The sequence below is a fragment of the Mastigoproctus giganteus genome, chromosome 4 (assembly GCF_048544385.1).
Source record: "Mastigoproctus giganteus isolate SK-2022 chromosome 4, ASM4854438v1, whole genome shotgun sequence".
In the NCBI taxonomy this organism is placed as follows: Eukaryota; Metazoa; Arthropoda; class Arachnida; order Uropygi; family Thelyphonidae; genus Mastigoproctus; species Mastigoproctus giganteus.
In genome coordinates this window covers 210797837-210811965 of record NC_143578.1, presented here as the reverse complement: position 1 = coordinate 210811965, position 14129 = coordinate 210797837, and the positions used below count along the sequence as shown (strand labels likewise).

The 14129-nt window shown below is 36.8% G+C and overlaps 1 protein-coding gene across 1 annotated transcript in view; it reads left to right on the top strand.

Moving 5' to 3' along the window:
* Dip-B (Dipeptidase B) overlaps positions 1 to 14129 on the top strand; it is a 107457-nt gene that overhangs the window by 20365 nt on the left and 72963 nt on the right. Inside the window, exon 2 of the mRNA XM_090372031.1 lies at positions 7204 to 7336. Coding sequence (XP_090228157.1) covers positions 7204 to 7336 — 133 coding nt within the window. The remainder of the gene's footprint in view (positions 1 to 7203; positions 7337 to 14129) is intronic.

Sequence of the window (14129 nt, the reverse complement as noted above, 5' to 3'; positions counted from 1 at the left end):
AATCTTGTATTCGACAATGAAGTGTAATTTCAAGCAAACAAAATTTACTTTGTAACGTTGGAAATAATAAAAAAAAATACAATATTTATAGGATCAAAAAAATTGCCCAACTGAATTTTTATTTAAATAAACATTGTATTTACAAATAATTACATGTCTGATAGTTCAAAATTGACTTTGGCTGTTTATACATTTTTTTCCATTTCAAAAAAAGCTTTTTACAAGTGTTTTAAAAAGTTTTCTGTTTGATTTAGCTGTTATAATCTGTTACATTGAAAATCATCATCCCTTAAATGAGTTGTTTAGTTTGGGGAAAAAAATAAACAAAAATCACATGGTACAAGGTTAGATGAATATGAGGGCATTGAGAGATTCATCTGAAAGTCTACTTGGAATTTTTATAATAAAATTCTGATGTTAAGAATACCTGTTCACGGTGCTGGTGGAACAAAATTAAGCCTAGTAAGCAGGGCATAGGGACACCAACATCTGTGGGTACCGAAATTCAAAATTTGTATTATAATAATATTTAATAAAAGTATCTCAGTTAAAGTCAGTAAATAACGACTTTAATCTCAGTATAGAAACAAACTATTATTGTTTATGTAATTAATACGTACTGTAATGTATACATACTAGCTAGTTGACATTTGTGGGTGGAGGTTAAAATTTAAAATAGTAAAAAGATAAGCAATCAATAACAAAGAACACAGCACACACAAATTGCAAGTAACACGATATGCGCAAGTGAGAATGGAGTAACAAGTTAAGAAGCTTTAAAAATAGGAATGAAAAGAAGATTCTGAAAATTAATTTTTTTATATGATTGAAGATTCCATGGAAGTTTAAACACATTTTACCATAATAACCCACAGAATTCCAGCTGTCGGTATTATCACAAATTCAATAAGATTGAGTTTACTATCCGTTTATGATAGACTGCACTAACAGAAAAGCCCAATAAACAGGTGACTGCTAATTGTTTTTATTGTTTTATGGTTGTGACCTCCAGAAATCCTACTGAACCATGTGGTACGGTCGCAGACAACCATAGGGTAATTTCCAGTGCTGCGGTCTCCTGCCCCGATTAAACGGCATGTTGTCCCAATTAAGCGAAGTAAACCCTGGCTATTTTCTCGATTGGGTTCTGTTTTTTAAGATTTGCTCCAAATAAATGGCTGCTCCGATTAACCGGTGGCCCAAATAACTGGAATCCACTGTATATGTCACACGAGCCCAGTGATTAGAGCACTTATTCGTAAAGTATGCAGACCTCAGTTCGAATCCCACCAAAATTACTTTCATTAAAAAATCCTGTGATACATCCACTAACAAAATTTAAAGGATCATGAGAGACAAAATCTCTTCAAACTGCTGCCAAACAAGTGGTGCCTCTAGCAGTGGTTGCAATGATTAAAATCAGCTCAAATGGTCAGTACCCATACTACAATATTAAAACACATAAAGTGAGAATGTAACTGATGAAAATAAAATTAATAAAAAATGTATTTTAATTTCTATTCAAACTTGTGGTATTCATTACAATCTTCAAAGGTGCCAAATACACTTCTGCACAGGAACATAAAATCCCCTAGTACCGGCCCTGCCTGTTCACTCTCAGTAAATGATTTGATTGAAATTAATGCCTTATAAATTCATTGTGTGTGTATTCCATTTTCTTCACAGATCTAGAATTCTTGATATGGTGTTGTTAAGTTCTCAATTGACAGTGAAGTTTTATTCTGTTTTGTTCCTTGAATTTCTTCACTATCAGAATCAGCAGAACATTTTGTAGCTGAGGGAAAAAGTTATTGCATCAGTTCTTCATCAAAAGTAAACATGTGTTTTTAGTAAACCATAAAATAATCATTATCTTTGATTCACTGTAGGTTTTGAATAAGCAAATGAGATGATTGTCTCTGCACTGTTCAGTCCTTATGAAAACAGCATCATGCATTTCTCTTGTAAATTTGGTTCTCATAGCTTTATTTTTTTATTTTTCAAAATAAAATTAATAATCTCTTCAGAAGTCAACATAATTGTTTCGCTACAACTTGATGCTTCAGTTGCAGGCTTAATGGAAGTGAAAACTAAAATATTTTTATTGGTATAGACAATAAATATTTCTTTTATTCAAATCCTTTGTGCAACTTTTAAGTTTCAAAAATCACTTGATTGTAGCTGTAGGGAAAATTTCACCTTGTTTTTATCTAAGTTTGAAATTCAAATCATTTTTGAATTCCTCATTAACATATTCTGGTTAAATAGTATTCTTTGTTAGACGTAAAGATGTGGCCTGACCATCGCCTTATACTAGGGAATAATCACCTCCTTATCCCTGCTAGAAAAATTCCTGTATATCATTGATAAGACACTATGAGCTACTCTTGCAGCCCATCTACACTGCTCAGAGAACTTCATATCTGCCTGCACAATTACCCCCAGGTCCTTTTCATTCTCTACCACTGTCTCAATGTAGTACCACAAAGTTGATACGTTGCTCTGGGGTTGCTGTTTCCCATATGTAGTACTTTACATTTGTCAATGTTAAACTTCATTTGCCACCTCTCAGCCCATCTGCTCAACCCTTTCCAGATCCTGTTGCAGCAGCATAGCGTCAGTAGTGTCCTTAACAACCCTGCCAACTTTTGTATCGTCTGCAAACTTGGACATTAAGCATGATATACCATCATCCATATTATTCATAAATACAGAAAACAATAATGGACCCAACACTGAACCCTGAGGGACTCCACTAATAACATTAGTCCATGATGAGCAGTGTCCATTGATTACCACTCTCTGTCTTCTCCCCCTCAACCACCCCTTTATCCACAGCAGCAATTTGCCTCCAATGCCACACTGTTCCAATTTGTGCAGCCGTCTTCCATGTGCAACAGTATCAAAAGCCTTTCTAATATCTAAGTATATAATATTAGTTATTCCCTGCATCCAGTTTTTTTGTGACTGCATCATAGTATCCAATCAAATTGGTCAGGCAAGACTTCCCCTTAACAAAACCATGCTGTGTCCAAGCTATAACTGAAGTCTTGTCTAGATGATCCTGCAGTGCTTCTTTAACCAGTGCCTCCATTAATTTTCCTGGAACAGTAGTTAAACTCACAGGTCTATAATTACTTGTGTCAGCCTTTGATCCTCCTTTGTGAATTGGGGTCACATTTGCACATCTCCAGTCCATGGGTACCTCCCCTGAGTCCAAGGAAGCTCTCATAATTATGGCTAAGTGTTTGCTTACTTCCTTTGCTGTCTCCTTTAATATAATTGGATAGATCCCATCCACCCCAGGTGCCTTTTTTGTGTTTATCTTCAACAATTTCTCCTCCATTTTACTCTCAGTTATTACAAAATTATCTAGCTTACTGCCAGAGTTGAATACACCTCTGGCTTTCCCCTCGCTGAATAACTCCTCATGTGTGAATGTTGATGCAAAATATTCATTTACTTTGTTAGCTACCCGAGCAGGATCATCAACAGTTGAACCATCGATATCAAGTGTACCAATCTGATTCATCCCCTTCCTTCTAGAGTGTACATAAGAAAAGAACTCTTTTCTGTTTTTCTTTGCATTCTTTGCCAAAGATGTCTCGTAATCTGCCTTCGCCTGCCTAACCTCCTTTGTAACTTGGTTACAGATCAACTTATATCTATCATAGGCTTCTGTGTCACGTGTTAATTTATATGTATCCCAAGCATTTTCTTTCTTTGTCATATATCTCATTAGTTCATCTGACATCCATTTAGGCCTAAACCTTGAACAATATTTCTTAGTTGGTATGTAAAGCCTAGTAGCTTCCAAGATAAGTTCTTTGAATGCTTCCCATTTTGAATTTCCTGTTGATAACATCATCAGTTGGTCCCATTGTATAGAATTTAAATACTGTCTAAGACCATCGTAGTCGCCTTTACGAAAGCAAAACCCTTCCCTTTACCCCTGATGGTAGTTACCTCTTTGAGTAAATCCCACTTCAGCACACAGTGATCACTGCCACCCAGTGGTTCCTCTACCTGCAGATTCTTAATGCATGAAGAATCACTACTGATAATCAAATCAAGAGTATTACGCCCTCTAGTTGCCTCCTGAACATGCTTATGTAGAAAACAGTCATCCAATAAATCCACAAAAGCCTTGCTAGTGTGTGAGTGATCAACCCACAAATTCCAGTCAATATCTGGGAAATTAAAATCCCCCATTATAAGACTTTCTGATTTACTGGCCCACTCTATTTCCCTGTACAGTTTCTTATTATACTCATCAGTCATTAGGCCTATAACACACTCCTACTCTCAATTTTGATCTCCCAGTGCTTATGTCACACCAAACTGACTCGACACTGCACTGTCCAGCAATGTTGACTGGCTTCACTTCCTTGGATTTTATGTATTTCTTAACTAATAGCATAACCCCTCCTCCCTTCCTATCCTGTCTATCCTTTCTGTAAATGTTGTACTCCCCAAATTCCAGTTTTGCATCCCTTATATCTGTGTGACACCACGTCTCTGATATCTGCCTGTGATGCTTTGAGCAATACCTCAAATTCATCAAATTTATTTACCAAACTCCTAGCATTGGTGTACATGCAAGTATACATGCACCTGTTCTTTTTCTTAGCTACCCTAACACAACCCATGTGTTTACTTGTACTGCAATGACTCCCAGTAGTCTCTGAAATATCCTGCATCTTGTTTTCCAGGCTTCTGCTCATTCCAATAGAAGTAGTGCAAGAATCACTTTCACCTCTGCCAGTGGCTACTATTAATATATTAGTCCTTGTATCTCCCCAAGCTAGCAGTTTTCCGACCCACCTAACACTGCCTCGATAGCATCAGCAAATATTCTTGCACCCTTTCTATTTAAATGTATCCCATCCCTGTAGAAGCAGTCCCTTCTGTTAACAAGTACAGACCAGCCTGAAAAAAATTCTACCCCTTGAGCCTTGCACAATCTTTCCAGGGCCAAATTGGCGCCTTCATAGCCAGGTGGGAAGGAGCAGCAGTGCGTAGCACACGCTTCTTGATTACACCGGGATTCGAGCCCGTCACCACCAAATACGGAGGATGCGGAAAGGTCAGGGAATGACCACCGCATATCTCGGAGCAATATGGCTCTAGTTGCTAATGCTCCTAAAAACCAAATAACAAACAAACAAACCAGGGCCGAATTGATCGACAGGGCTCTCATCATATACTCCCTCCTATCGTGTCTGGGCAGAATTGTCTGCAATTCTGCCCATAATATCAGGCATAACATCTAAGTTTGTAGGTGATATTAAGGTTGGCGGGGGGGGGTTAAATGAGAGTAATCAGGGTAAGCCACTGCAACAAGATCTAAAAAAATTAGGCATATGGGTTGAGAAATGGCAGTTGAAGTTTAACATTAACAAATGCAAGATACTGCATATAGTTAGCAGTAACCCCAGAGTAACTTATCAACTGTGTGTTACCACATTCAGTGTAGTGGAAAATAAAAAAGACCTGGGGTAATTGTGCAGATATGAAATTCTCTGAGCAATTCAGACGTGCTATCAGGACAGCTCATGAGGTTTTTTCAATGATATACAGAAACTTTGTTGGCAGGAATAACGAGATAATTATCCCTTTGTACAAGGCCATGGTTAAGCTGCATCTTGAGTGTTATATACAGGTGTGGAGGCCTCACTTTAGGAAGGATGTAGATCTACTGGAATGGATGCAGATAAGGGCAACCAAATTGGTGAAGGGAACAAAAGGGTACTCTTACCTAGCAAGGCTTCTGTTCTGAAGATTACAGTATCTGGAGTCTAGGCACATGTGGGGTGATCAGATTGAGGTATTTAAGGCCTTGAATGGATTGAGTAAGCTGAATGTTAATGATTTTCCTCTTGCTGAGACTACACACATGAGAGGTATAAATTCAAATTGAGGAAGGATGGTTGCAGGATAGATGTGTGGAAATTTGCTTTAAGCCAAGCAGGTGGTTGATTGTTTAAACAGTCTTCCATCTGTTGTTGTGGAAGTGGATGATTTGAATAAATTCAAGGAAGAACTAGACAAATTTTTGGATGGGTGAAGTGTGTAGGGTTTTTTTTTTTTTTGCTGTTGCTATATAAGTTTTCTTTCTTGCATCATTTTCCACTGCTACTTCTACTTTTTTTTTTTCCAATGTTGTAATTATATTGCAAGTTTTAGCAGTGGCATCTTTTCTTTGATTTTTGCGTCATGATATCAGGTTTTTTTCTTTGATGTCTGCATTTATTAAGCTTTCAGCGTTATAAGCTCATCTTATTCTAATTCTTCACTTCATTCCTCTTTACATTCGTCTTCATGTTGTTTCTTTTACAGAACATCAGTGACACCCAGATATATACCACTATCCAAACTTTCCTTTTCCTTTGTTCCATCTGTTGTTGATGCCTCAATTGTCTGTTTTGAAAGACCATCACAAACTCTTTCAACATAATTTCTACAAATTTTTGTATTTCAGTATAGTTACATCTTCTTGGAATAAAGATAAGTTCTAAATTAAATATTTTCGTGCTTTTATTATGAACTATAATATAAAAGCATTTTCTATTTCTCATGCTGCTCCATTTGACAAACATAAGACTATATTGAGAACTGGATTCTGTAAGGTTTTTATTTTGACAGCTCTCTGTTTTCCTTGTAAAAGTGCAATATTGAGTTTCATTATATTTAATTGATTCTTTTTTTTGATGTTGATTTGCAAATGAAAGTAGTGTTAGTAATGTTAATAGCTAGTCAGCTTCATTGAGTTTTCTATTTTTTTAAACTTTTTTATATATTTTTTTAAAAAATGTAATATTGAAGACTGGTTGCTCTTGGTTTTTTTTTGGAGCCCTTGAAAATTTGCTTAAGTGTAAAATTTTTATCGTGCAGTTATAATATAAATCCTTTCTCACTTGTTCAATGAAATAAGTTAAGCAAATAAGAATGTGATAAGTCCAGTGCTCCATCAATAAATTTTAGGTTAGAAAAAGAGTGAAGTTATATTTTTGTTTGCTAAACTAAGTACTGTGTATATATATGACATTGGCCATATTGTACAAATTAGTAGTTTTTATTAGGTGAAAATTTATATTGCCAACTTGTTTTATTATATGTATGATAACATTTAAGAATTCTAAATGCTGTTAATTGTTAGCCATCAAATATAATGGTATTTAATTAAATCTGTTATATTTAAAGACTTTCTGTTCACCTTGAATTGGTCATTGATGATGCAGCATTTGATGCAGTAGTTCTCTTATCAACTGGTATTGAAGAAAAGCAAGGTGATGCCGCTTTCAAGTATCAGCCTATTTTATCATCACTTAAAGAGGTGAATATTATCTTGCCCATATCCACTTAAAGATATAGAATGCAGCTTTTTTTTTTTTTTTTTTTTTAATAGTAGTATTATATAGACTCTAGGTGTAAAATAATCATTTTTCATATTATTATTAGCCGTATGGTGCAAGGAAGCCTGAGGCTTATGCTGCACCAGCCAAAAAAAAAAAAAAAAAAAAAATTCTGTGTTACCCTGAGAGAGAGAGAGAGATAGAACGGAATCACCAATTAAGAGAAGAATGATGATATTGCTGGTCATTAATTTTTAAAAGCACAATTTGCAGACCTAAGTGCCTGTTTTGAAGTGCTTTATTTTTCATTTAACAATAATAAAAGCATTATGACAATTAAATGTCATATTCGTAACTATATTAGTTTCTTAATTAAGTTCAGGGCAAAAGCCTCAAGCTATGAGGCTTTTTCCCCTGAACATGTTAGGCATAGCCTATTTCTCCAAATAGCTTTGAGAAAACTGAGTTTGATACTTAATGCATTATTTCATATTGTGAAGTCACTTCACCACAAGTTTCACTTTGTATTGCGTTAGTCCAAATAAAATGCACTGTGCCAATGGAGAAGCATACAGGAACTCCCTGACTTATGTAATACTTGGCTTACAGAAATTTGACTTTACGTAAGTTTTTGCCAGCAGTGCAAACTTAAGAAAATTGTGGAAACATATTTTGCATCCCGTAGGAATAAATAAGAGTATCGTGAAAATATTGTAATGTGAACCCAATAACACTTTTTTTTTTTTTTTTTTTTTTTGTAATTCGTTCCAAGTGCTTGGAAGTTGAAAATTTCACTATATTACTAAGCTATTTATCTCTCTAAAAGGTCATATTTATAATGGAAATTGCACTACCCTTTCATCATTATCATATGTTCCCATTATAAGAATCAATTTTGAACGTCTTTGTGATATTTTTCTAAATCGCGTTTCTGGAGGTCACGACCAAAAAAACAATTTGCACTCTGGTTTATTGGGCTTTTCTGTTAGTGCATCTAATTATAAACAGATAGTAAATTTGATCTTATCGCATTTGCGATAACTTACTGACATTATGCACGTCTCCTCTCTTTTTTGTAATTTTATAATTTTGAAATTTTTTTAAATTGCATGCTTTTGTAATTTTTCCTGTGCATGAGATAAAAGAATTCAATCAAATTTGATTCAATTATTTATAAAAGCAATATTCTTAGCCACTAGGTGTGCCATTTTTTTTTTTTTTTTTTTTTTTTTATCACAAAGGCGTTCAAAATTGATTCTTATAATGGGAACATATGATAATGATGAAAGGGTAGTGCAATTTCCATTATAAATATGACCTTTTAGAGAGATAAATAGCTTAGTAATATAGTGAAATTTTCAACTTCCAAGGGTAGTGGCACACAATTGAAATAAAAACAGTATACTTCTTTATTGGAGCAGTGCTTTTTATTTAGAGTAGTGCAGTTACTGTGGCAACTCATCACAAAGTGCCTCTACTGTATAAGATTGATGCACAAGTAGCAAACTCAGTTTTCTGCAAACTATGTACAGAAGGAGGCTATGCTGACATGTACAGTGACTTCCTTATATAAATTTTTAAATGTTTCTAGCTGAAACAGTTTTTTATTTTATTTATTTGTAAAATCATCATACTTTTAATTTTTATAAAAATTCATATATCAAACTCCCACAGAAACTTTTTTTTTAAAGATTAGCAGGCTGTTGATGTAAACAGACAAATAAAATTACTTGTTTTTGTTATGTGTTTCCTTCATGAGAATTGAAGAGCAGAATATTCAAGTTTTTGTAAAAATTGGTCTCTGAGCATCACATGGAGGATACATGTAATTAAAAATGTGGGGAAAATGAAACCTTCTTAGTTACTTTTTAATTTTTTTTTAAACACAATTTTCAAGCCTAACTGGCTGTCTTGAAATTTTTTATTTTATTTATTTTTTGTCAGAAATAGTAAGAAAAAACTTTATAACAATGAAGTATCACATTTATAACTATAGTAATTTCTTTTATGAATTTTGAAATGCGTCTATCTGCAGTAGTTATTTTTTGTTTATTTATGTATTTTATTTATTTACTTTTTTGTAAAAAAAAACATTCCATTTTATATTTTATTATTATGAGTAGTAGTAATGGCATATGATGCAAGAAATCAAGTTTATAAAGCCAAAAATAAAAAATAAAATAAAATAAACTTCCACATCACCTGTCTGTCCCCTGAAATAATTTGTCTAGTTCTTTCAATTTATTCAACCTGCTGACTAACACAAAAAAGAGATGTAAGTTTGTTCCAACAATCAATCACCTGTTGACTGAAGGCAAACCTCTGCACATCTGTCCTGTAACTACCTTCCTTGATTTGAATTTACTTTGCCCCCTCATGTGTGTAGTCTGAGCAAGAGTGAAAATGTCATAAGCACTGACCTTGCGCAATTCATTCATGACCTTAAATACCTCAGTCAGATCACTGTGCACTTGGCTAGTCTCTAGATACTGCAGTTTTCAGAACTGAAACCTTTCTTGGTAAGATCACCCTTTCGTTCCCTTCAGGGCCGACCGGGCTAGCCAGGTGGGTAAAGGGCCTGCCTGGCAACCCAAAGGTTGCGGGTTCGAATCCCGCCTCGAGCTTGGATCAAAGTACTGCCAAAACCTTGGGAGGTGCATATGGCCACAGAAGCCGATGCGCCAACAACTACAAAAAAAAAAAAAAAAATCGTTCCCTTCAGCAATCTGGTTGCCCTTCTCTGCACCCCTTCCAGCAGATCTATATTTTTCCTAAAATGGTCTCCAGACCTGTATGTAGTACTCAAGATGCTGCATGATCATTGCCTTATACAATGGGATAATCACCTCTTTATCCTTGCTAGCAAATCCCTGTGTATAACAGAAAAAACCTCATGAGCTATCCTGGCAACCTATCAGCATTGCTCAGTGAAATTCATATTTGACTGCACAATTACCCTGAGTGTAGTATCACACAGTTGGTATGTTAATCTGGGATTAACATACACGACCCACCTCAGGGACCGCCAGAAGCTGCACTATCGATCGATCCCCCTGAAGTCTCCATGGTCGATGTTGAGCCTACAGTAGAAGAAGTGAAAGCAGCCATACAATCCCTAAAGAATGGCAGGGCACCAGGAGTGGACCAAGTCACCACAGAAGCGATCAAAGCTGGGGGAGATGTACTGCTTCGCCGACTACACTCACTCCTCAAAACCATCTGGTGCAGTGAACAAATTCCGCTAACGTGGAGGAAAGCCATTATCGTACCGATCCACAAGAAAAGTGATAACCGGGATTGCAAGAACTACCGTGGCATCAGCCTCCTTTCCATCATCGGAAAGGTCTTTATGAAGATCATCCAGTCAAGGCTGCAAAAACATCGCAAGCAAACCAGTCGAAAAGAACAGGCGGGATTTAGACCCGGGCAAGGATGCTGTGATCAAATCTTTGCCATCCGTCAGCTGATGGAGAAGAGGATCCGGTGTGGACAGCAAACCGTCATTGTTTTCATTGACTTTAAGTCTGCTTTCGACTGTGTCCATCGGCCTGCCTTATGGAAACTACTAGAGGTTGAACATGTACCTCGAAAAGTCATCACACTCCTCCAAACTGCATACAACGGTTTAACCAGCCAGGTGCGCATCCAGAACGATTTATCTGAGGAATTTACCATCCAAACTGGAGTCCGCCAAGGGGATGTAACCTCCCTGTTGCTTTTCAACATCGTGGTCGATGCCATTATGAGGCAAGCATTCAGAAACAGACGGGGCATACAATATGACAAGGATCACTATGTGACTGACCTGATGTTTGCCGATGATAGTGCTATCTTTGCTGGTAACGACTCTGAAGCCACGGACATCCTCTACGACATTGCCCGGCTATACGGTTTGAAGATCAATGCTGATAAGACAAAGGCCCTGACAACAGATGGGTCGCAAGCCACCATCTATCTCGAAGGCGTCCAGATCGAGCAAGTGCAGGACTTTAAATACCTTGGGTCGCTGGTCCAGGAGAAGAAAGTTGCATCCACCATGGAAATCCACAGCAGAATTGGACAGGTGGCCACTGCGTTCGCCTCGCTCAAATGGTGTCTGTGGAAGAGGACCAACATTTCCTCAAAGACTAAAATCCGACTCTTCCGGACTTTGATCCTGCCCATTCTCCTTTACGGATCAGAAACATGAATTTGTCTCAAGCTAGATTTAAACAAACTTGAGGTATTCCAAATGCGATGCCTGCGGCAGATTTTGGGCATCTCACTTCGTGACCGCATCACTAATGATACCATCCGCACCAGATGCCAACAGCAACCAACCATTGCCGACCAAATCCAGAAGCGAAGGCTTAGATGGTTTGGCCACGTATGTAGAATGGGCACGAACAGAATACCATCCACACTCCTTTGGAGACAACGACCCACCCAATGGAGCATCCAACGGACCGCGCCTAGGAAAACGTGGGCCAAGCAAGTGGAAAATGACTTGAAGAGCCAACGTCTCGACCTTAACCAGGCCAGGACTGACGCCATGGATCGTAAAGTATGGAAGAACATCACAGAGCAAGTCCGAAACCCTGCGGCACCTACAGCAGCATACTGGTTGCGTGGCCAACCGCCTCCCCCAGCTGCCAGCTAAGGACCAAGAAGAAGAAGAAGAATCTGGGATTACTGCTACCTGTATGCAGTACCTTGCATTTGTCAGTGGTAAACTTCAACTGCCATTTCTCAGCCCACTGCCTAATTTTTTTTGATCCTATTGCAGTAGCTTACCCTGATTACTGTCATTAACCACCCTGCCAACCTTAGTATCATCTGCAAACTTAGATGTTAAGTCTGATATACGTTCATCAATGTCACTAAACGATATAGAAAACAACAATGGGCCCAGCACTGAACCCTGGAAGACTCCACTTTATAACATTAGTGCACGAAAAGCAGTTCCCATTGATAACCACTCTGTCTTCTTCCACTTAACCATCCCTTTATCCATAGCAGAAACTTGCCCTCAATGCCACATTGGTACAGTTCTTTACATTGTACAACAATCTTTTACGTACAACTGTATAAAAAGCCTTCCTGAAACCCAAGTACAGTATATGATATCAAAATAATTTTTTGTATCCCGTTCCTTTGTTACTGCATCATGGTATTGAATCAGATTAGTTAGAATAGATCACATGTTAACAAATCCATGCTGTGAGTGCAGTATAATTGCATTCCTGTCTAGATAGTCTTGCATTACTTCTTTAACCAGAGACTCCATTATTTTCCCTGTAACAGAAGTTAAGCTAACAGGTCTATAAATACACATCACCTTTTGATCGTCCTTTGTGAATTTGTAGCATTATGGCTAAGGATAATTCCATAGATCCCATCCACCGCATGTTTTTTTTTTTTTATGTTAAGTTTCAGCAATTTCCCCTCCAGTTTCCTCTCAGTTATCACAAAATCATTTAGCTACTTGTTAGATTTCAATGAACTTCTGGTATTCCCCTCCCTAAAGAACTTCTCATGCCTGAATGTAGGTGCAAAATAACTTCATTTTGTCAACAACCCGAGCAGGATCATCAAAAATTAAACTATCGACATTAAATGGACCAAGGTGATTCACCCCTTCCTTCTACTATTAATATAATTAAAGAAGTCTTTGCTGCTTTTCTTGGCATTCTTTCGCAGCGACTTCTCATAATCTGCCTTAGCTTGCCTAACCTCCTTTGTGACTTGATTACAGACCAATTTATATTGATGCTGCAAGGCATCAATCTAAAAAGGGTTCTGCTAATTAATATGACTAGTGAATGTGCAAGTTGCTGAAACAAACTACATGTTATCTGCTGTCAGAGTAGTTTTTCATTTCACGTCTAAAGTCAGAATTTGCTTATGGCTGTGCAACCATTCTCACTAGTAAAAAATGTGAATTTGCAGCTGGCAGACCATGACAACTGTCCAGTGGGCATGTGATTAAGAAGCCTTTAGATTTATTTATATATGCAACTTTTATTTTATGGGTGTAGGACCACTGGAGCATGGTGCTGAGAAGAGAATTGTCCAAATTTCATCACTGATGGCATTTTTGGGTGTAATTTTAAAACAAATTTACATCACACACCTTACAATCAGGAGAATTATGACAGCAGTCCAATGACATACTCCACACAGACATGATGAAAGGATTATAGATTTATTTAAATCATCATGTTATAAGTTCTTTGCAGATCCATGACAGTCAACACGCAATCACATTTCCATTTCCTTCTAACTGTAGTCCTTCCAACTTTCATAATCTCCAGTCACTGATGAGCTCCATGCAGTGAGTGGCCTTAGAATCAATAGATTCACATCAGTTTTTCTGTAGTAACATGTTTACTGCTAATGGTATTCTCAGTACCATTTTAGTCTTACAACAACCCAAGAAATACCACAACCACCTACTTATTATTAGTAAGGCTAGGTGATGCAAGGAAGCACTTTCTCTGCATCAGTTAAAAAAATAGTAAAATAGAATATTCATACTATTCTCATTGCCATAAAGTAACTTTTCTGTTTTCTATTGCTTTTGACAACCCTGATATACACCCTTAGTAGTTAAAAGTTTTTTGTTTTTTTTTTCCCCACATGGTATTAGAATTCTGTTTAATTTTGCTTCTACGTACTTGACATGAAAAATTTTATTTTTCATTTCAAGTGTGTAGAAGCAAAATGAATGCATGAATGAAAAAAAAAAAAAAATCCCTACTTCAACTTATAGCCTTTACACACTTCAATTTTTTC